This window comes from Dasypus novemcinctus, chromosome 9 (assembly GCF_030445035.2).
Source record: "Dasypus novemcinctus isolate mDasNov1 chromosome 9, mDasNov1.1.hap2, whole genome shotgun sequence".
Taxonomy (NCBI): Eukaryota; Metazoa; Chordata; class Mammalia; order Cingulata; family Dasypodidae; genus Dasypus; species Dasypus novemcinctus.
Window position 1 is genome coordinate 49,184,756 of NC_080681.1, and position 24,788 is coordinate 49,209,543.

Consider the following 24,788-nt stretch of genomic DNA (forward strand, 5'->3'; position numbering starts at 1 on the left):
AAACAGTTGACACTTGACAGGGAAATCTGAGCGTGATCAATCATATAAAGTGGCATAATTTATGGAAAAAGTCTAAGATTTTATGTCATGGTCACTTCAAAGCAAGCATTGCTTACAATTTCTTTCTTTGATTTGTAGCTCTTCTGTTCCATCATTGCTGGGCTGCTTCATTACTTCTTTTTAGCTGCTTTTGCGTGGATGTGCATTGAAGGCATACACCTCTATCTCATTGTTGTGGGAGTCATCTACAATAAGGGATTTTTGCACAAGAACTTTTATATCTTTGGCTACCTAAGTCCAGCTGTGGTTGTTGGATTTTCAGCAGCATTAGGATATAGATATTATGGCACCACCAAAGTGTAAGTTAAAATGGTTCTGTAAATATTTGAAATGTAATTTTGAATATTCTCTGTCATATCATTGAAATTATTGCTTTGTTTAGACACTCAAGCATATTTATAGAATTTCTATTATTTACTTTTCAGATGTTGGCTTAGCACAGAAAACAACTTTATTTGGAGTTTTATAGGACCAGCATGTCTAATCATTCTTGTACGTATTTTTTCAATTTTCTAAGCATTCAAAAAAGTGATGATCAGCAACCAGATGGTCTCATTCTGGAAAAAAAATTAATTTTGAACACTTAAAAGACTACCATTTATTAACATTTTACCTATATGGCTTTTACTAATAAGGAAAAACTATATATCTTTAATTCAAAGCTCTTAGAACTTATTTGCACCTCTTAGGGGAGGATAGATTTCTGCATAATTTGTGTGGTTTAAAAGAAAAAGCATTTTTTCCCATATGAGTACTATCTCAGCATACTTCAATACTGAGAGTGTGTCAATGAGCTGATAATCTGGCATTTCAGATGTTTACATTGTTTATCTTATATCAATGAGCTGTCATCTTTGAAGATTAGACTGTCATCTTTATAGTTTTATCATCCTTTTGTACCCTATCATCATGAAAGTGATTTTAAATTGTGATATCAGAGACAAGGACACATATTTTTCATGAGCAGACAAGTTATATAATGATGTTTCTATTTCTACAAGGAAGGGGTTCTTTTAATTCTTATCAGAAGTGGTTTCAAATCTACAAATTTGTAGGTATTCTATGTTCCTTTCTAAGTAAAGACATTTTTTATATGCCTCAAGAATATTTATAAGTGCTCTAAGTTTACAACAGCCCTTTTAAATATAATAATAATAATCTGTCAGTGAATCTGGAAGGTTCAACAAGGCTCTAGAATGGAATGAATTGTCAGTAGAGGAGTTGTGAGAATGTTTTGAACAACTTTATCACATTTGTTTTGACCATAAGCTTACCATCTTTTTATATTATTTTTCCCCTCTTACTCTGTTCCCATGTGTTTTTTATGGCTACAAGGAAGCTACTAAATGGAGAAAAACTTGAAATGCAAAGAAAAGAATTTTCATCAAGGTTCATTTTTTAATAGTATGAGTGGTATAAAATGCATTCATAGATTACGCTTCCTGATCATTGCAGATAATTGTATGCAATTCTCACGGTCATTCTAGCAATATAGAAAGAAACCATTGGCTAGATTTCAGTTAATCCAATTTCAAACTTTATTATAATTCCAAAATTTTAAATCCCCATAAGTGTGTAGACTGAAAAGTGTCCCATTCATATATTGTCATTTGTGACCTTGTTATGTGTATTTTGTGTGAAGACATAGTCTACATGTTCTGATTTTACCCTACTCTCTGTACAGAATGGAAAATCCCTAATATTGAGTCTTACAACTGAAAATTTTGCGAAATAGCAATTCTTATAACTTAGAGAAAAGTAGCAGGCTAGAAATTATACTGGAAACAGGGAAAATAGGAGCATATTTATCTCAAATAAGAAGAAATTATTCCCTGGAATGATTTTTATAGTTGTTTGGATAAGGAAAAAGATAACTGAAATATCTTACAGTAAAGTTCGTATATTTAGGTAGTTTTATCTGAAACTGAGTCCTGCAAACTTTCTTAGAAGCCTAAATGAACAATGTCTCACTGTTCTAGTCTGGAATTAATGAACAAATTCCTCTTCAATACCAAATGATATGATTTTCATTCCCAAGAAACAGAAGGTCAAGCTATGTGAAGCACCTCAGTGCACCTTGGTGTTTCTCTAAAAGTAAAAGGTACTTATCTTTTTTTAGGTATCTTTAAAAATACTAGACATTCTATAAGAATTATTGAATTGAAGTGAATTCATTTACTGTAGTTCTCCCTTATCTTCTGTGCTGATGCTGACATTGTTATTTTACAGCTGTTTGACACAATGTTTAGTTAAACTTTTCCTGTTGCCACAGATTAATACCTAGTTCAGAGATAAAAGCAAAGAAATATTGAGCAGCAAACATTCACAAAAGATCCACCAATAATTGATCCCTGACTCTTTCCCGGGTCTTACAAAGACATAGCAGGACCAGCTGTTCCACAAAAGGACTGAAGAGGGAGACTCAAGAGCAGCGATTCAGAGTTAAGAATCCTTGACGTTTGGGGGAGTAGATTGTTCTCTATGAACAGTTTTTCTTTTCCTTGCCAATCAGAAAAGAAAAAAAAAAAAAGATGCATGCCCCATCCTTTAATTTCAAGCTGTGTGGGAGCACTCCAAGAAAATCTGTAGAGAATGAAATCAGAAATTGTAAGAGAAAATCTGTCATCCTGATCCCAGATGAAATGTTTATTGGACTATGGAATCTAACGTCTCCCTCATATAAAGAAGAGCAGAGTGTGATGAGTGCATTCTTTTGAGACCTTGATACATGTTCCCTGAGTTTTTGCAAAATACAAAAATAGATGTTAGCACCTGCTTCTGTTTAGAGTTTACTGCAGATTGATGCTTACTAGAGTATTCCTTGCCAGGAGATAAGGAAAGGAATATTAGATAAGGTACCTAGGAATAAAATTATGGTGGAAAATCCAATGAGGTCAGCTATTCTATGAGCACAGAAACATTAAAGAAGTGGAGAGAAGTTGTAAGGCTGCCTTACAACAGAAGGATGCTGAGTCAAGTGAATTTATGTACAATTAAGAGGATAGGTTGAATGGAGGTGGGGTTGAATGGAGATATGACTATCTCTCTGTTAAGAATAGAAGGAGCCAAGGTAAAAATTAAAGACTATGAACTCCATGTATGCCATCTAAGTAGTGGCCATCAAATAAGCCAAGATTACTAGTAGTAATTAGAACCAAAGTAAAAGTGATCACCACTAGTTGATCAGACCCTTCCAATCTTCAGAGCAAAGAATTTAGGACTCACTAATGTCAGGCAGTATCTGGGAACCATGTGCCACTTCCACAATCACCAATGCAGACAGGCATTTATAATTCATGTTTCTGGAATAGAAAGGAGCAATAGATCAGATAAAAAATTTTTAATCTGAAAATTACTAAAAGCTATGTCATGCAGATTTTTGTCAGGACCTGGAAGAAAAAATCTATTATGTTTATATTTTATTAAGTATAACTGAGTTCCATCAAAATCAATCACCACTTACTATTTTGGGTATAGCAGTGACCTCATGATGGGAAAATCATCCTCTGTTTGAGAATATTCTATTCTATACTCTACGGGGAAGGATGCTAAGCCATATTATTAACGTCACCATGCTAATTGGATCCTCTAGGCATGATGTGTATACAAAGAAAATATAAGAGTTGTCCCCTGTCCTCTATACTATCAGTGAGGAGAAAACAAGATAAAACAAGTGACAAAGAACAATACATATTTGAGTTCATAACGTGAACTCAAATTTCTATCAAGCAGCTTTAAGTTTTCCAGATCCCCTTTGATAGAAAACAAAGGGCACAACAAGAAATTGTTGATATTGTGAACAAGGCAATAATGGAAATAAAATTATCATCACCTCTCATTAAGAATATTAAAGAATCATCTTTTCATAGATTCATCATTTCCTAGACTAGATTGTCATTAAATTTGTATCAGACTTACACCTTCTTAAATAACTTCATCTTTTTCTTTTCCTCCACTTGCATTATCCATTCCTTTATCAGCTCTCCCTTGCTAAGATTCTAGTATTTTGAATAAAATAATAAAAATAATTTTGTATTCAAAATTTATTGAGCACCTGCTACTTTTGAAACACACTGCTAATCCTTTAATATGCAATCTCCTTAAACAACCGTCATTTTATCCCATGTTTTAGTCTGCTGGGTGCCAAAAGCACTATACCAGAAATCAGTTGACTTTTATAATGGGGATTTTTTAACTTACAGACTACAGTTTTGAGGTCATAACATGTCCAAATCAAGGCATCATCAGGTGATGTCTTTTCCCCAAAGACTAGCTCTGGTCATCCTGGACTCCTCTGTCACATGGCAAGATCTCTCCCTTCCCTTTTAGATTTACATTGCTTTCGGCTTCTGGCTTCTGTAGCTTTTTGTTGTTGTTGTTTATCTGAATTGCATTCTTTTATTAAAAAACTCCAGTAAGAGGGTTAAGACCCACCCTATGCTACAAGTTAGTCAAATAAACGAATCAAAATGCCCTTAACTGAGTAACCTAATAAAAGGGCCCTTAACTGATGTAACCTAATAAAAGGTCCTACTTACAATAGGTTCACACCCACAGGAATGGATTTAGATTTAAGAACCTTATTTTCTGGGGTCCATATAGCTTCATTTATCTCCCATTTTATACTTGAAGAAATATAGGATTTCATTTGAAAGGTTAAATGATTGGACCAAGGCTGTACATAACTAGGAAATGTAGGGACTAGAACTTGAAACCATTTCTGACATTATCTAAAGCTCACATTTTTATTTTATCCTTCCTCTTGGGCAATTGTCATCTTAACCTCCTATCATGGTGTCATTCTCTCCCATGTCATTTTAATCTATCTAAGATAAATTTGACAATACCTAGTCAGATAATGGGAACTATTAGTTATAAAAATAAGAATTTTATTCCTTAGTATGTCCCTGATCCTAATCTAAACATTCTCTATGTATTATTAGCATGTATTTGTGTGTGTGTATGATTTATTTTAAAGTTTCAGTGCCACTGTGTTACATAATCTTAGAGGACACACTTCCATGAATTGAAACATGACTTTTTAGTGGGCAGCATTCACATTGCATTCTCTGTGAATAGTGGACCCAACAATTATAAAATCAAGTAGCCAAGATCTTCCAGGGAAGATGGCAGTGTTGGGAGTTCCAGGATTCAGTCCTTCCACCAAAACAACTACTAAACAGGAAAGAACTGTCTGAAGCAACTCTTTTGGAAATGCAGAGGCCAGAAGAGCATTGTACAGAATCCAGGGATGAGTGAAAAGAAGAGGTTAATAAATTACGGTAAAGAACTGCAAATTGTTCTTACCACAGGGCTGCCACCACTCTTGTGGGAAGCTGCCATGGGCTTCCAGCCCCCAGCTAGCTGCTGGTGACAAGAACAAGAATATGCACAGCTGATCACTGATCACTGGTTTTGACTAGCAAATTGTATCCTGGGTCCCCGCAGGAGACAGCTCTTGTTTCAACCTGCCCCTGACAAAAGCAGCAACAGCCACTGTTTCAATCCTGGAGGCAGTGGAGATTTTAAAATACTCGTCTTCCTCAGGGCTGCAAGGAAAAGTTAGCTAAAGGGTTGCATTTCCTGGGCAGGCCAGGAATGCTCAGCTTTGGGCAGCTGTCAGAGAAGTTTTTGGCACCCTTCCTGACCCCTTCTACAGGTAACTTTGAAGCCAGTCTGCACACACCCCATGGGTCCTTGACCATGATTTGACTGAGATGGATCAAATTGGAAAAGTCCTCCTGGAGGGTGACCCTCCTCCCAGAACTTACCCTCCAGGCAAAAAGAGCATGAAACAACAAAAGAAGTATAAAAACTATAGTTGCATGAAATTCTGGGAAAAAGGCCAGCAGCTTCAGAACCCGGAGAGGGAGGTTTATCTCCTGGAAAACAGAGGGGACAATCAAACTCCTATAAACAGGGCAACTCCTAAACTACCAATAGGCAAAAGCCCAGCACAAAACAAGAGGCCCAGTAAGACAGGGAAAACAATGCACAGTGTATTCATCTTGGGCAGAACTTCTTGATAGGAGACCTGAAGCTCAAGAAAATCACAAACAACATACTCTTAAACAACCAATGGGCTAAAGAGGAATTCCAAACGTTTTAGGAAATATTTTGAGGGGAATAAAAGTGAAAATAGCTGAGGGGGAAATTTATAGTCCTAAATGCTTAATTAAAAATGAAGAAAGACTTCAAATCAAAACTGGAAGAACAAGAAAAAGGAGAGCAAGGTAAACTCAAAGCAAATATTAGAAGGAAGGAAATAACAAATATTAGAGCAGAGATAAATGATATAGGAAAAAAATAGCATCAACCAAAACAAAAGTTGGTAGGTTGCAAAGATCAACAAAATTGACAAAGGTCTAGTTAGACAGACAGAAAAAAAGAGGATACAAATAACAAAAATCCAAAATAAAAGTGGGACTTCACTGCCAACCCTGCTGGATAATATGAAAAATTTAATGCCAATAAATGAAATAATTTGGATGAAATGGACAAATTCCTAGAAATACAAAAACTACCTACATTGATTCAAGAAGAAATAGAAGATTGCTCCAAACCTATTGCTAGTAAAGAGATTGAGTCACTAATCAAATATCTCCCAACAAAGAAAAAGCTCAAGACCAGATGGTTTCACAGGGGAGTTCTACCAAAACTTCCAGGAAGACTTAATTCCAGTTCTGCTCAAAATTTTCCAAAGAAATGTAAGAGAAGGGAGCACTCCCTAACTCATTCTATAAGGTCAATATCACCCTCATACAAAAGCTAGATAAAGACATCAAAAAAGGAAAACTACAGACCAATATCTATTATGAATATAGATGCAAAATTCTTCAACAAACTACTACCAGACTGAATACAACAGCATATTAAAATAATTATATGCCATGATGGTGTGGGGTTTATCCCTGGTATGCAAGATAGTTTCAAAATAAGAAAATGAATTCATGTAATATACCACAATAATAGAATGAAGGAAGAAAACCACATGAGCATCTCATTCGACACACAAAAAAGGTATTAACAAAATACCACACGCACCCTTTCATGAGCATCTCATTCAACACAAGAAAAGCTATTTAACAAAATACCACATGCACCTTTTCTTGATAAAGACACATAAAAAAATAGTAATAGAAGAAATATTCCTCGACATGATAAAAAGCATATATGTTCAGCCCGTAGCTAACATCCTATTTAAAAACTGAAAATTTTCCCTCTGAGATTAGGAACAAGACAAGGATGCCCACTGTCACCACAGTTAATTCAACATTGTACTGGAAGTTCAGAGCGAAAGAGATAAGACCTCCACATTGGAATGAAAGAAACAAAACTTTCCCAATTTGGAGATGATATGATCTATGTACAGAAAATCCTGAAAAAAATCCACAAGAAAGCTCCTAGAGCTATTAAATAAATTCAGCAAAAAAGGCAGAGTACAGGATTATCCAAAAATCAGTGGTGTTTCTAAACACAAGCAACCAACAAGTAGAACCAGAAATCAAGAAAGAAATAACATTCACAATAGCAATGAAAAGAATCAAATATCTAGTAATAAATCTAACCAAGGATGTAAAGGACTTGTACACAGAAAATTAGAAAACATTGCTAAAGGAAACTAAAGAAGACCTAAATAAGTGGAAGAATATTTCATATTCATGGATTAGGAGAAAAAATATCATTAAATGTCAATAATGTCCAAATCAATTTATAGAGTCAATGCAATCCCAATCAAAATTCCAACAACCTTCTTTGCATAACTGGAAAAGTCAATCATCAAATTTACATGGTAGTATAAGAGGACCCAAATAACTAAATCCATCTTGAAAAAGAAAAATGGAGTTGGAGGACTCATACTTCCCAATCTTAAAAGTTGTTACAAAATCACAGTAATCAAAACATCATTATACTGGTATAAGGACAGACAGACAGAACAATGAAACAGAATTGAGAACTCAGAAATCAACCCTCACATTTATCACCAAAAGATTTTTGACAAGATGGAAAAGACTAATCAATGGAGAAAAATAGTCTCTTCAACAAATGTTGCTGGAATTTGCAATTAGAAAAAAAGGACCCCTGAGAAGCGGACTTAGCCCAGTGGATAGGGTGTCCATCTACCACATGGGAGGTCTGCAATTCAAACTCTGGGCCTCCTTGACCTGTGTGGAGCTGGCCCATGCACAGTGCTGATGCACGCAAGGAGTACTCTGCCACGCAGGGGTGCCCCCTGTGTAGGGGAGCCCCATGCACAAGGAGTGCGCCCTGTAAGGACAGCTGCCCAGTGCGAAAGAAAGTGCAGCCTGCCCAAGAATGGCACTGCACACACGGAGAGCTGATGCAGCAAGATGACACAACAAAAAGAAACACAGATTCCTGTGCCACTGACAACAACAGAAACGGACAAAAAGAAGAACACACAGCAAATGGACACAGAGAACAGACAACTGGGGTGGGGGGTGGGGAAGGGGAGAGAAATAAATAAAAATAAATCTTTAAAAAAAAAAAGAGGACCCCTCCCTCACACCATATACAAAAGTCAATTCAAAATTGATCAAAGATATAAATATAAGAGACATAACTATCTAACTCCTAGAAGAAAACATAGGGAAGCTGCTTCAGGACCTTGTGTTAGACAATGGTTCTTAGACTTTACACCCAAAGCACTCGCAACCATAGGAAGATAATAGACAATTGGGACCTCATCAAAATTTTAAAAATAATAGTAACAAACTGTTGTTCCTGCAACAGCTTTATCATGAAAGTAAAAAGACAACCTACACAATGGAAGAAAATATTTGGAAATCACATAACCAAAAAAGGATTAGTATCCTATATATATATATATACACACATATATATAAAGAAATCCTTGAATTTAACAACAAAAAGACCAAAAACAGACCAATTTAAAATGGACAAAAAACTTGAACTGACATCTCTTCAAAGGAAAATACATGGCCAGAAAGTACATGAAAACATCATTAGCCATCAAGGAAATGCAAATGAAAACCACAATGAGACACAATTTCATGCACATTAAAACTGCTGCTATTAAAAAAAAATGGAAACTAACATGCGTTGAAGAGGATGTGGAGAAATGATTTATTGCTGATGGCAATGTAAAATGGTGCAGCTAGTGTGAACGAGAGTTTGGTAGTTCTTCAGAAAGCTAATAATAGTACCGTAAGACATGGCAATCCTACTTCTAGGTATATACCCAAAACAATTGAAAGCAGGGGTTCAAACAGATACTTGCACAACAATGTTCATAGCAGCATTTATTCATAATTGCCCAAAGATGGGAGCAACCCAAGTGCTCCTCAACCAATGGATGGATAAATAAAATGTGGTATATTTATCAATAATATACTACTTACACTGTAATATTATTCAGCCACAAAAAGGAATGAAGTCCTGATACATGTGACAACACGGATGAACTTTGAAGACATCATGTTGAGTGAAATAAGCCAGACACAAAAGGACAAATATTGTAAGATTTCACTGATTTGAAACAAATAGAATACGCAAACCCATAGAGTTAGAATCTAGAACATAGATTACCAGAGGATGGGATGGGGCAAGGGAATGGGAAGTTAAGGTTTAAAATGTACTGGGTTCCTATTGGAAATGATGGAAATGTTTTAGTAATGGATGACGATGGTAGTACACAAAATTGTGAATGCAGTTAACAGCCCTGAAATATATAAGTGTATATTAGTAAAAGGGAAAATGTTAGATTGTATATATGGTAACAGAATAAAAAATTTTTTAAAGCCTTGGAGCTATACTATACAATCTGTGAACCCTAAGTTAATCCATGGAATTTAATTAATGGTACAATTATAAACATGTGCTATCATCAGTTGTAGCATAACAAATGTTCCACACTAGTGCAAGATGGTGGTGAGGTGGTATATGGGAATTCTGTATTTTAAGAATGTTTGTTCTGTAGACCCACAATTTCTCTAATAAAGGGAGAAAAAAGTTAAACAAAACATTTTTTTAAAATGGTGGCTTTCTTTCTGAATGCACTCCACCCTCTTTGTACTCTGGGGCAGCCAAACTCTCCCTGAACAAAGGGCTAAAGTATAAACCCTCTTCAAATGCCTCTCCATACACATGGGTGGGATCCCTTTCTTGACCCAAGGAGTTGTCTTAATTCCAGAGCTCAGTGCTCATGGTTTCCTCTTAAAGCCATCTGCCATTCAGTTTCTCCTCCTCCCTGTCCCTTTTAGTCCAGGCTGACAGTGGTTTCATTCATATAGAGCTTGCAAAAAGCTTGTTGGTTTAGCATGCAGGAAACGGGTCCAAGCCATCAGACAGTAAGACTTTCTACAAGTCCTTCCTAGGTAACTGCATTTTCAATCCTGACTTAAGTTCCAAGTTTAGTTAATCCTTCATATGGGCCACTATATTTTGGACACTTATTTTCCTGAAGCTTGGAACTTCCCAAATCAGTGTCTGGTTTTTTTGTGCCCAACAATTCAGTTCTCAGCTTAACTCTTTCCTCTCACATTTTTTCATAAGCTGCAAGGAGAAGCCAGGGCACATTTTCCACATTTACTTTGGAAGTTTCCTCAGCTAAATTTCCAATCTCATCATTTTCAAATTCTGCCTTCTATCTAAGATCAGAAGTCAATCTTGCCAAGTTTTCTGCAACATCAAAACAAGGATCATTTTTCCTCTAGTTTCCAACAATAGTTTCATCATTTCCTTCTAAGGTCTCACTGGAAATAACTTTAGTACCAATATTTATTCCTATGAACAGTCTCTTCAAGGCAATCAGGGCCTTTTCCATCAAGCATCTCACAAGGCCTCAAAAAAAAAAAATACCCCTTAACCATATATAAAACCGTTCCAGCATTTTTGGTAATTGCAAGAAGCACAACCAACTTTCTGGTACCAATTTCTGTATTATTTTGCCAAAGAGCTGCCAATGCAAAGTTATCAAATGCCAGAAATGCACTGGCTTTTATAAAGGGGGTTTATTTGGGCTAAAGCTAACAGTTCCAAGACCATGGAAAGTCCAACTCAAGGCACCAAGAGGTGCTTTCTCACCAAAGTCAACTGCCATATGTTGAAGCAAGATGGCCACTGACTTCTGCCAGGTTTCAACTTTCCCCTCTGGACCACCATTTCTTCTTGAGCTCCCTGGGCCCAGCCTCTTGCAGCTTCTTCCTTAAGTGATCTGGCAGTCTTCTTTATCCTGGCATAGGGCTTGTTCATTTAGTCCTGTCTCTCCTGGCACAGAGCTTATTTCTTTCCTGACCTCTTATATCAGTTATGGCTGTTCTGCTCTCTTCCCAATTTCAGCTAAAAGCTATCAGACAAGTGGTTCATCTCTCCCCAGGACCTCAGCTGTTTGAGCCTTCTGCTTTCTGTCACATGGCAGGATAATAAATGACAGCTCTTTCTTCCTGTGTCTCTCTGAGTGATTGTACATTTATATCAGACCCAGGAAAGAGGTAGGGACTCAACCTGAGTCACACTTTACTGATGTAATTGAATCGAAAGCTCTAAAGCAAGGGTTCTTAACCAAGGGTCCATGGACATCCAAGGGGTCTGTGGAAAGATTTCCACGGACCCATGAGCTTGAAATGAGAAAAATCATCTTATCATCTTTATTTTCTCTGACCTCTAACGTATATGTAGCATTTCCTTCACTTATGAATGTATGCAATAAATAAATTACAGTAGTATTCATTTCACCTAAGTGGGAAAGGGGTACTTGGAACAAAAAAGTTTAAGAATCCCTGCCCTAAACAATCTTAATAGGCAATCAAAGGGATTCACACCCAGAGGGATAGATTAATTTACAAATATAATCTTTCTGTTTTGGAAATTAATAAAATAATCTCAAACTGCCACACTCTGTCATCACTCCAGTACATAGAAGTCTTTATCTGCTTCTCAGTATTTATCTGTGAACTTTAATTGACCTATTAATAAAGATCATAGTAATAAATGAAGCAGCAAAAAAAAAATGATGTGATCTTTCTTAAACTCTCATTTGATTCCTCTGAGCCCTGGATTCCTAATATGCAAAATAAAGACAGAGGATACCAGTTCTACACAACAGTGTTACAGTAAAAGCAAAAGGAAAAAGAAAAGAAAGGAAACACCATCCATCCAGAAATAGCTGGCATTTTTTAAAAATTAAGAAGGGAAAATGCACAGTTTGACTTTGTATTTAAAATTAATTTTAAAATATTAATGAAAAGATTAAGCTTAAAACCATGATTTGCATAGCAAAAATTGTTTTCAGTTGAATGTATGTGTAGTGAAAATAGTGCGTATATAGGCGTATGTATTTGTTTTTAACAGGTCTTTTATATCAGAGAAGATGTAACAGCATTTGTTTCATTATAGCATGATATAATATATGCCTATGACTAGAATTTGTTAAAAGTCTCTAGTACGCTCTGCTAAAAAAAGCTTAACTAAAGATAAGTGAATGTAGAAATATGTCAAATACCTTAAAACCAAGAAAATCAATAGAAAATTAATAGGATAAATAGTATTTATTTTCTAGAATAAAGAATAAATGCAAATAGATAATTAGCAGTAACCTGTTGTGCCCAGCCTTAAATGAGGAATAAGATTACTTTTACAGCCTTTTCTGAAGAAATCTGTGAAGACTTGTAGTCCATAGAAGAAATCTCTATAGAAGGCCTTGAAATTATTTTCATTCTTCTATGGCACTTATGCATTTATTCTATAGATTAAGGACTAGCTGCTGTAAATGACACTAGCTGTTTTTATGAATGGAGCTATGGGGCATATGTGGTTTTGGGTTTTAATGTAAAATGCCATTGAGACAATATGCAAATGAGTAAAAACTGAATTAGTTCAGCTCTGATAGTTTTTTCTACCCCTAGGTGTGTTGCTTCAAACAAATAGCCAAGCTTTTAATCTACTGTGATAAGTGTTAACTACTTAAGTCTTTGAGCAGTGATATTTTCTGAATTGATCACATGAAAGTATTTCCTCAGGTGTTGACTCATTAATATTAAGGATCTGTTAGAATTCTGAAATATGAACCAGTGACCTATTGATTCAGTCCATGAATCACTACATTTAAACTGTTAAGATTGTGACCATACATGAAAAGGCCTAGCCATGCTTTTGAAAGATTGAACTATATCAGAAAGAAGCTTCTAAATCTTTGTTAAGCAAGCTGTAAACAAGATAATTTCCATAATTTCTTTATTTCTTCAATATTTTTAGTCCTTAATTCTGAAATTCTTTCAACTAAAATGATGCAAGTTATTAGATTCAAATACCCAAATATAAAGAGATTATGAAAATATTTCTTTTAAATAGAAATGAAAGTTCCCATAGACACTTTCAGTACTGAAGAATAGAATTTGCTTGATTGAGGCATGTACTAATTAAACCATGCCTGAATAAGGTATTTTTTTAATGTGATATTCATTTAAATTTAAATAAAAGCTCCTATAAGTAAGTGCTGTTATATTGCTTCTCTTGCCCCCTGTTATTAGTCAGCCAAAGGGGTGCTGATGCAAAATACCAGAAATTGGTTGGTTTTTATAAAGGGTATTTATTTGGGGTAGGAGCTTACAGATACCAGGCCATAAAGCATAAGTAACTTCCCTGACCAAAGTCTATTTGGAGCAAGATGTCTGCTGAAGTCTGCGAGGATTCAGGCTTCCTGGGTTCCTATGTTCCTGGGCTTGCTTTTCTCTAGGTTCAAGGTTCCTTCCTTCCTGGTGCTGGCTTCTCTCTCCTCTGTGAGCTTACTTCCCAGGGCTCCAATTTAAGTCTTCAGCATCAAACTCCATCATCAAAACCCCAACATTAAAAGCCCTCAGCTCTGTCCTTTGCCATGCCTTTTATCTGTGAATCCCCACCCACCAAGGGGTGGGGACTCAATGTCCCAATCATAACTCAGTCAGGCCTAGGTAGAGATCAGATTACAAGCATAATCCAATATTTCTTTTTGGAATTCATCAGTTATATCAACCTGCTATACCACATGTTGACACGAGACAGTGGGCAATGTCTGTGAGGGTTCAGTCTTCCTCCTCCTCCCTAGGCTATGTGGTCCCGGCTTCTTCCAATTAAGCCACAGGCTAAGACAAGTCTTGTCTCTCCTGGGGCTCATTTCTCTCCAGACTCAGCGGCTCTGCTCTCTCACAAGGCCAGCTGTAAACTGTCAGGCGAACAGCTCATCTCTCTTCCCTGAGCCTCTGCCATGTCTAATGGAGCCTTCTCTCCTTCCTCATGTATCTGCTTCTCTGTGTATTTATTTCCCAGGGCTCCAGCGTTAAAAACTCCCAACTCCTCCTCTGCTTTATTATTTTCTCTGTGAGTTCCCGCCCACCAGTTAGGGACTCAACGTCCTACTGATATGGCCCAATCAAAGCCCTGATCATAATCTAATCACACCCAGAGGAACAGACCAGTTCACAAACTTAATCTAATATCTATTTTTGGGATCATAAACAATATCAAACTGCTACATCGACTTTCTTTTTAGTTTTGCCCAGAACTCCATTTAGCGTTTCTGTTGGCTTCCTCTAATTACTCTTTCTTGACATTAAATTTCTTACTTTCCTTTCACCAGGAAAGACCTACTAAAAAAATGAATTTCTACATATTCCTTTCAAAGGCATATCATGTATATGTATTACAATGTCTTTAATTGTACAAGTTGCACAAGCTTGAATGAATGTAAATATTACAAGACTTATGTAAAGTAAAAAGTGAACATTTCTTCCACATTTCTACTCCCCTCACTACTCTTTTTCTACATTTTAACTCTGTATCCTTACAGATTTTTTTGCTATATATATGTTAATTTAAGTAAAATACTTTTCACAAATTTTATACAATCTGAATGTCTGTGAGTATGCTCTAATTTTTAAATCACTTCCCTGTTGATGAGCATTTAATTCATTTCCAATGCTTCCTTATTACAAATAATACTATACCTTGTATTATAGTACCGTTGCATATTTGCATTATATAAAATTGCTATGAAGTCCTTATATGTAGAAATGTAAAATATGCAAATTTTCAAATTTACATATTGTCTTCTAAAACAAATATTTCCATTGATATTTCCGTCAACAATCTATGAGAAAGCTCTTTTTCTGACATTTTTCCAATATTAGATTTTACTGTCTGCTGCAGTGTATGAATAGTCAACTGAAAGGAAGAGTTTCAATAGGCCAGGGTTTCTTAACAGAAGCTTCATTGACACTTTGGGCTACATCTTTGTTGTCAGCTCTGTCCTGTGCATGACAAGTTATTTAGCAGCATCCCTGGTCTCTACCCACTAGATTCCAGAAGTGCCACAACCACTCCCATCAGGTGTGGGGATCTTAAGTGTCTCCAGGTATTGCCAAATATCCCCTGAGGAGTGATATCCAAACTTCTCCCCTTGAGAACTACCATGCTAGACTTGTCTTCTAAGTATCTTGTGTAGGAGTAGATTTTGCAGTCTTTTTCCAAAAGCATAAATTAAGAAAAAGAATGAAAATCTTGGTCTGGGCAGCACCCTTTGGATGACCACATTGGAGCTATATTAGAAACACTACCCACAGTAAATTTTATATATTGTGGATAACAACATCAGCTCTTTAACTATAAGTTTTAATTTAATGGCATTGTATTTGTTAGACGCATCTTTTAGGGAACTCTGTGGTTCAAAGTAGTTTCATATTCTAACCTTTTCTATTATGTATTAATAAGCATTTCAGTGCCTCTAACATTTAGATACTTATTTTTTCCATATTATTCTGACCTTCATGAAACAATAGGTAGCTGGAATTATTTAAAAAGAAGTGGAGTTATAATACATAAATAATACATTTGTAGCTTTCAATGTGTTTTCGTACTTGAGAGTTTATTCTTACTGGATATGTCTTTCAAAGATAATCTCCTTGGGACTCATACTGGAAGAATTTCATAAAAATTGAATGTCCTCATAGAAATTAGAGATCCAAAAAAATTTTTTAATTCCCTTGTTTCTCTCCAGTCCAGTTAGGAAGAACTGGTCAAGGTGAAGTTTATAATTATTAATAACATTTCTTTATAAATGTTTCTTTACATTGAGGGATGTTGCATAGTGATGTAAAGAAGGGTAAAATCTATGGATGTTTTTAGAGCCAGAGAGGCATTGGAATTATGATTTGCCTTACCTTTTAATAGTCTTTTAATCTTTACAGAATTCTTTTAACGTCTCAGTGAATCCTCACAAAAACTTCTCTAATCATCAAAATAAAACAACATTTAGTAGAGAGTACTTATTAACAGATTTTCATGCTTCAGTAACTAGGATCTTAACTTATCTATTCCTAGAGGGGTTCTGCTATTTATAATTTTTTAATGAGTGGACTAATTCATTGACAAAAACTAAAGAAATGTATATACATTCCTATGCAGCTAGCAACTAAAATATTCAAGCTTCTATTCACTAAGAATTTATGAACTACCTTAAACTTGGCCAAGAGCACAGTGCATATTCAGATTGCCTTTATGAGTGTAATGCAATGTCCTAGGCCAAACTCCTCTGCAACAATGCAAATGAGCCAGTCCTTCCCTGAATTTCATCTTTATTAGCATTTGCAGAGTTCTTGTTATACACACCTGTATAAATAAATATTCATAAACTTTTAACTCTTTATTTTACTTAGCAAAGATGTCAAAATAAGTTCTTTTCTATCATGTTGAAAATGGAAGAAATCTTGTCTACTATATCTTCCCCACTTTGTATTGCTTTATTTAAATAATTGTTATGGACATCCAATAGCTAGCCAAAATAGCCTACCTAAAACTCTTATTATATCAGAATAAGGATCAATATCTGCAATAAAGCTCATCTGGACTTTTAATGTTCTCTTAATTGATATTCAGTAACTTCCAAAACCTTTATTACATCTAATGCTCATATTCCTTTCCTTTTTCATTTTTGTTATGAGACAAACTGAAAGGTGAGTTTAGTGTTCCACCAATTTTTTAATTGTTCGTTATTTTATACTTATAATTAGCAGATATATATTCTTTAGAAAGAGAAATTATCCTTTTCAATTCTTTGAGAAATCTCTTAATATGCTTTTTAACTAATATTAATCTTATCAACATAATTCCTGTCACATCTTCTCTAAGGCTATGTATGCCTCACATATTGTCTTCTGTGAAATCTCTCAAACTAATTCCATTTCCATAATGATAACATTTATATTTTAATTTCCTTTAGGTTAAGAGAATTATCATTTTTGATTGACTGTATGCTTGGTCCATCATCCATGTGTCATTCAACAATATTACTTGTGTAGCTACCGTGTGCTAAACCTCAGGAACAAAAAACAGAGAGAAAATCCATAAGCTCTTGCTCTCATAGAGTGTACAGTTCCCTGGAGGAAACAGATATTAATCACTTATTAATACTAATACATGTATAATTATGAAATGAGAAAAGTATTCCAAAAGAAAAGAAGTGTAAGGGTCTATGAGGACATAGAGCAAAAAGATATATTATAGACTAAGGAGTCAGGGAGGGCATTTCTCAGAAAGTGTTATTTGGATTGATATCTGCAGGAAAAATAGGAGACAACTCAATGGAAGGAAAGCCAGAGGGAAAATAAAGGATTTTTTAGTGTAAAGGTACTGAGATAAGAAGGTACATCAAAATTCTAAAGGAAAGAAAAGCAGCCAGTATGACTAAAACACAGAAAACCAATGGGAAGGTCGTGTGAGATGAAGCTAAACGGTGGACAGGGGCCAGAACAGTTTCCTATGTAAAGTGTCCACATGTCCTGTTTGCCTGGGCAAATATTTTTATGTCTGTTGTCCTGTGTTCTGATCAGTTTAGCAATTGTCTGGATTTTTCATTATTTAATATAGTATTATTACAAAAACTCAGACAAGTCTGATAAGTTCCATTTCCAGTTTCTACAGTGTCTCTTTGAGTTACATGTGCAGTAAGCATTCTGACTGTGGTCAAACATGGAAGACAACCAGCAATTACCCATTCCAGACCCTTTCCAGATACATGTAAGCATTACCTGCCATTCAAAGATGCCCAGATACAAGTGACTGGGAACAGCTGTCCCCTTCAGGTATGATGGAGTAGTGGAAGAAAGGTTCTAAATGGCTGCCATTGTCAGCCACGTGGTGGCTTATTTAAAATAAGTTTTGTTTTGTAGAAAAAAATACTAATTTTAAAACTAGATTTTTGAAGAGAGCGTTTTTTATATGTCTGCCAATATATTAAATCCAATTTGAAGTGTTTTAGCAACCACTTTTACTTTCAAAAGGGTCCAGATTTTCATGTTAAATAAAAATAGTGTGACCATTCTTATCAGAAGCCATGTTAAAGATTTGACACTTGATCCCAAGAGCAATGTGAAGTCAGTAAAGTTGTAAATAAGGGATGGGGTAAGGAAATGATCAGATTTTCTTTTCCAAAATATTACATCAAGCTTATTAATGTATTGTCTTAGAGTTGTTGATGTATATAGGTCACCTTTAAAGCAAAAATTTTTAAAGCAAAGCCTCTTCTCCATTTGTATCCCCTCAATTCCTACCACAGTAATAATCAGCCAGTAAAGATTCCGTGAATTCTTTGCCTTTGACATTCTGAAATATCCAAAAAGCAGTACCTATTTTTTCCAGGGTTTTTTTTTTTGCATTACATATAATTTCTTTTATTCTAATTTAATAATTCCTATTATCTTATTCCCTTAGGAAATGATTTATATTATTTATCAACATCTATCTACCTATCATCTAGCTAACTAGCTATCACCTACTTATCTATCCATCCGTCTATGGTATGCTTTCACTAGGAGTTTTAAAATTGGTGTTTTGCACTTAACTCACTTAAATGAGGTCCTGGCCAAATAGTGCTAGAGGTTTCAAAAACAACATTTTTGGTAAAAACCACACACCATGGGTCCTTTGTATACCCTGGTTTTCTAATCTATAAATGAGGATAATGAGGATAATTCTATGTCTAGAACTACTGTAAAAACAAAAGGAAATTTCATCAGGGCACTCTTTAAAATGTTAAAAAGGAAAATGTTTAATAATTTGGGAGGGCAATCTTCTGTCTCTTCTGTAGCTACTTTTAAAATTAAAAATTAAATTGATAACTTAAAAATAAATATATCTTTGAATTTCTTTAATTGCATAAGTTCTATCTTGAATTCAGAGCAATGGTCAAATGATTAAGTTTGCATAAAAATTTTCCATCCTTACTAACTTCTATCTTATATACCATAAGTATATACAAGGAACAGTTTTTATTGCTTATATCAACAAAAAAAATTTCATAACAGTTTTCATTGCCACATTACATCTAACAGTTGTATATATTCTTCATATGCAGGTTTTTTTCTTTCATCTTTGTTCCTTTTCTAGAATCTTTGTATGGTTTGCAACCATCTACAGTTAAAACCATCTATAAAATGATCAGATGAAATTCACTTATACCCATAGAGGTCATGATATCCTTTATGTTAACAAATTTCTAGCTCTCTTCCTCCTTTTTTGATTCTGTTTTGGAGACTAGTAAATTATTCTTTTGAACACTGAAAAATTCAGCTATTAAAATATCCTAATGAAAATGCTAGAATATGAAATGTGAATGTTTTTTAATAGCTGGTATGATTATATGTTTGTATGGCATTTTAGCCATAACAAACTAAATCAATTATTTAGGTGTAACGCGAGGGCATGTAGGGGATATATTTCTAATGGAACTATCCTGCCTACTTGTTAGTTGTGACTTTTGCTGTGATCTGTGTGCCCAAGTCTGTGATTACTAAATGTATATAAGGCACATAGATCCATGGTTTCTGTTAGTTGCACAATATTGCATAAATCCTATGATATATATCCATAAAATAAAATATTTGTAACTTCATCTGTTTCCTTTACTCAGAGTTAGCCCTGGAACGTCATTACATCTCAATAATTTAGACTATAAATCTCCGTTTCTCTTGGTATCTCTGTCTCCAAATAATCTATTTCTAACAAGATACTGTGTGTCAAAATATGCATACTGAGAGCTAAAATAAAAATATAATTTTTAAAATGCTAAAGTAAATTAATGGTTGAATGCTTTCTTACTTAGGCCTTGGGATTACATCAGTAAATAAAAAAGAAAAATTCCTTATTCATATGGACCTTGAATTCCAGAAAAAGATTCAGCAATGAATTGCCTCCTGTTTTTGTAATGAAAGTTTTATTGGATACAGCAATACTCATTTATTTGCACATTGTCTATGGCTGCTTCAATACTATGTCAGTGTTTGCTAGTCTTGATAGAAACCATATAGCCCACAAAGCTTAAAATATTTACTCTCTGACTTTACAGGAAAATTTTACTGATCCTGTTCTACATTAGAGTTCTTTTTAAAAAGATAACTATCCTCTCCCATAAAATACCCCCAGAATATCAATTTAAATTCATTAAAAATACTTTTCTTATATTTCAGTTATATAGTAGTTCTATCTATGGATTGCTCATTGAAATATAATTATTCCTTCCTTTTATATGAACTTCTTTAATATAGTGAGATTTTTTATCAGAAAATTACAATTCTAACCTAAAGGAGTGTCAACAAAATGTGAAATTGTTTATATGAAAGATGTTTGACTTACTTATGAATTATGGCCATGTCTGTATTTATTTTGCTAACGTTATTTAAGAGGCAATCTTAAAAGTGGAAAAGAATACTCTATTTTCTATTGAAGACATGTTGGTCAAAGTAAAAACTGACAGACATAAGTTCTGATATTTTCGTGTATGATTTACAGAGCCAATGAGCGTATATCACAAATTAACACTTTATCAGCTGTTGAATAAAAGTACTATATTTATTGTTGGGCACTTCAAATATTTGAGAAAATCTGGAAGAACATATTTCCATATGAATGTAATAGCCATTAGTGTTAATATTGATGTTCGATGAGTACTTATTATATATTGGGGACTATTCTAAGTACTTTCTATTAATTATGTAATTTAATACACACAGTCATCCTATGAGTTAACTACTAATTATCTATATTTGATGTAACTATCAGAGTTGGAATTTGAACCCATTTATTCTATTTATTTTGAAGGTACATCTGTTGCTTTCTTGAAGCTATCAAAACATATAAGGCAATGGTATCCAAAAATTTTTTATGATAGAGTCTATCAGTAACACACCTTAATAAATGTATGTTTACATCATGATATATAATATACATGTATATATAATTACATGCATTAGTATAAGGTATAATATTTTTTAGATGTTACATGGTATAATATATAGAGTGTGCATTATAAAACATACATGAAAATATAAATTTTAAAGGGTGAAAAATGAAATGACAGTATTTAAAATAGTTCAATATGATCAATGGTTTTCTATTAATAATATATAAATGAAGGTAATGATACAATTTCTGTGTCTAGAACTACTGTGAAAAATCTTGATTATGTTTTTAATACAGAAATCCAAAGCTGTAGATCTAAATTTCTTTTAATACTTGTTTTAATTGCTATCGGAACAGAAATTCCAGAAAGATACATTGAATCTCTGCTTTTACTTTATTCTTTTTAATAGTCATTTCTTCAACTATTCAATGATGTTTTCTTTTTGCACTTTACTGAATATGTGTATATGTAAATGTTAAAGGAATACATTTAAATGTGATGCCATATTATTTCCATGTACTATTTCACTTAACTTACTTCATCATAAAGTACACAGCTTTTCTCCATTGTTACATTATTTTTTTTTCTTTTTTTTAAAGCAGTCATCGGTTTTAAATCTTACATGATGAAGCAGAAAACCTTAAAAGAGGCTTCAAAACATTTTTCATTAACTTTAGAAAAATTGTGTTGAAATGAATATTTCCTAACTTTAAATATAACAGAAAAATGTAAATTTAAATCCATACTTCAAATTGTCAGCTTAATAGCAAGAATTTTTAAATAATATTTTGTCAAAACCGATTAGACCTTCATGGATTTCACCTTGTAATCTGGCTATCAAAACTCACTCTAGAACTAGGAAAAGTGTCAGCGCTTCCATTTTCTCATGTGTGTACTCTTCATCAGTTTAAATTTTAACCCACAGTGTACTTGAAGACAGCTTTTTAAGTATTCTGTCCATTTTTTAAGGGTTACTTCATTAAAGTTACATAAGGTAATTTGAAAATACACCTAAACAGTAGGCATAAAATATGTTACATAGACTGAAAAATAACGAAAGGAGTGAACCTCTCTCCTTTGCAGAAAAAGCTCTGGTCCCTCAGACTACCTTGAATTCCTTATCTGACATGTGATTACACATGACTTGGAAAATCTGAGAGCACCAGTGTTTACCTGTATTTTTAATAGTAATCTTTAATTTTTCCTTGGAAAAATATGAATGGGAATTCTAATATTTGCTTCCTCTGCCCCAATATATTATTTTGGCATTCTACTTTGGGGTCCACTAACTTTAACCTAGAAACCATATTTGAACTCTGAAGAATGGGAAAATACTGTTCACTAGTGCTGGAGGAATTACCACATTCTTAAGATTCCTTGACCACAGAGAACACAGAGGTCAGGTCTCTCCAGTAGTGGAGAGCTGGCACAACACAGTAAATCTTACTCATTATAGGGAGATCTTAACCATTGTAATCTCAACTAAGTTCCAAAAATACTAATATCAAATAGCTAACTCAATAACGAATCATTAACATTCTTCTCTTCTACTTTTAATTGCTTTCAAAATGAAATAACAGTTAGCCATGAACCTAAATAAATATCTAAATGATTAAATGCTTGCAATTTTAGGGGGAGAGTGTGGGCCATGGTGTGAACCGTTGACCATGGGGTGCGGGGGTGCCCAGAGATGTACTTGCCAAATGCAATGGCTGTGTCATGATGATGGGAGGGAGTGTTGCTGGGGGGGGAGAGGTGGGGTGGGGGTGGTAGGGTTCAATGGGACCTCATATATATATATATATTTTAATGTAATATTATTACAAAGTCAATAAAATAAAAAAATAAATAAAAATAAAATAAAATAAAATGCTTGCAATTTTAGATGTCAGTTTAGCTTCCCTTTTCTGGTCTTTCATCTGTAGTTTGGTAGTTTTGCACAGTGCTTAGGAGCATAAACTCTAGAACCTGTCTGCTAGGTATGCTCTACTACTTCCTAATTGTGTGACCCTAGGTAAATTTTTTAAACCTCTCTGTTCCTCAGTTGCCAGAAATGTGAAACAATTAATTACATTAATAGTAATCATTATAATAATGTTCCATAAACTTGGCATAAGGGTCAAATGAATTAACAAATAAAATGATCTGGCACATTGAAAATATTCCAGAAATGCCTTATTTTTTTGTCATTGGTTTGATACTCAGTGCTACAGTAGTTTATTAGTATATGCAAAATGCTGTATTATCTAGAAAAACTATTTATCCAATTGTATTCTCTAGCTTCAATGTCTTGTGGAAGGGCCCTGCTATCTTCTAATGTATAAACCTCAAGAGATCAGTGAAATATCATGACTACTACTTATACATCCAAGTGATCTATTAAGGATACTTTCCTAGGATATTTAAAACCTACTTGAATATATTTATAGATTTTCAATAGTTTCAGATGTTCTATTACCATTAATATTTTATTTCATATAATCCTAGCCCTCACTCCCATTTCTCTGTCTTCTATTCCCTCCAGAGCTGGGTGTTAGTAACCTCAGCAGAGGGGCCTATCTTAGCTCTGTGGATATTCCCACTGCTAAATCCTCAGCCTAGTGAATGGAAAGCAGGATGAGGACTCAGGGTGTTGAGACAGAGATGTTCTCTAGCAGTGTCTTGTATTTCTACCTTCTCCACAGTTCTGACAATACATCAGCAAATCCTATGGTTTCATAATTTCTGTGAATCTTCGCTAAATGTATATTAATGCACTTTCACATTTAAGCATTGGAAATTTTATTTCTATTAATTTATTAACAAAAGGATTTTGTCAGGTGCCAACCCTCCCTTACTTCCTGGCACAGCTTTACCATACACATTCTTCCAATAGGTAAGAGTTCTGCCAAACCTGGGTATGTATTTTACAGAGCCCAATTCTTTCATATGCACTTTAATCCACTATAATTTTAGGAAATTATGTTACTCTCAGCACTTCCACAGATATTCAGGTCCCACAACAGTTTGCAATATCAAAAAATTTGCCTCTCTTCCTTTACATCTCCTTTCAAACAATTACAGACCAGTCCATTTAAGAAAAGTGATATCGCCAGTCTTTCCCACCGAGAAACTGAGGTCTTCAGGACATAAGAATCAAATGTGAAAATAATTTGAAAGTTATAAAGTTAGGGGTGCCATATGAAAAATAGGGCACCCAGTTAATTTGAATCTCAGATAAACAGCTAATAATTTATGTGTGAGTATGTCCCAAACACTTCATAGGGACACTAAAAATCATTCTTTTTTTATCTGAAATTCATATTTAACTGGTAGTCCTGTATTTTATTTAGTAAATCTGGCAGCCCACGTGAAGTGCTCCTTAAATAAGGTATTAAGTGGAAGAAAATATGCAAGGTACTTTAAAGCACAAACTACATTTATCTCTAGGAAGTCATTTACTAGATGTAATTTGATTTAGTATTTTTATTTTAGGAAACATAGAAGCAGAATCCACAAATAATAACAATAAATGAGAAGTTTTCATATAAATGCCTAC

The 24,788-nt window shown here is 34.4% G+C and overlaps 1 protein-coding gene across 1 annotated transcript in view; it reads left to right on the forward strand.

Moving 5' to 3' along the window:
* The window catches only part of ADGRL4 (adhesion G protein-coupled receptor L4), a 125,131-nt gene that overhangs the window by 90,138 nt on the left and 10,205 nt on the right, over positions 1–24,788 (forward strand). The window contains exons 12-13 of the mRNA XM_004455871.5: positions 139–359; positions 486–552. Of these exons, the coding sequence (XP_004455928.1) occupies positions 139–359; positions 486–552 (288 nt within the window). The remainder of the gene's footprint in view (positions 1–138; positions 360–485; positions 553–24,788) is intronic.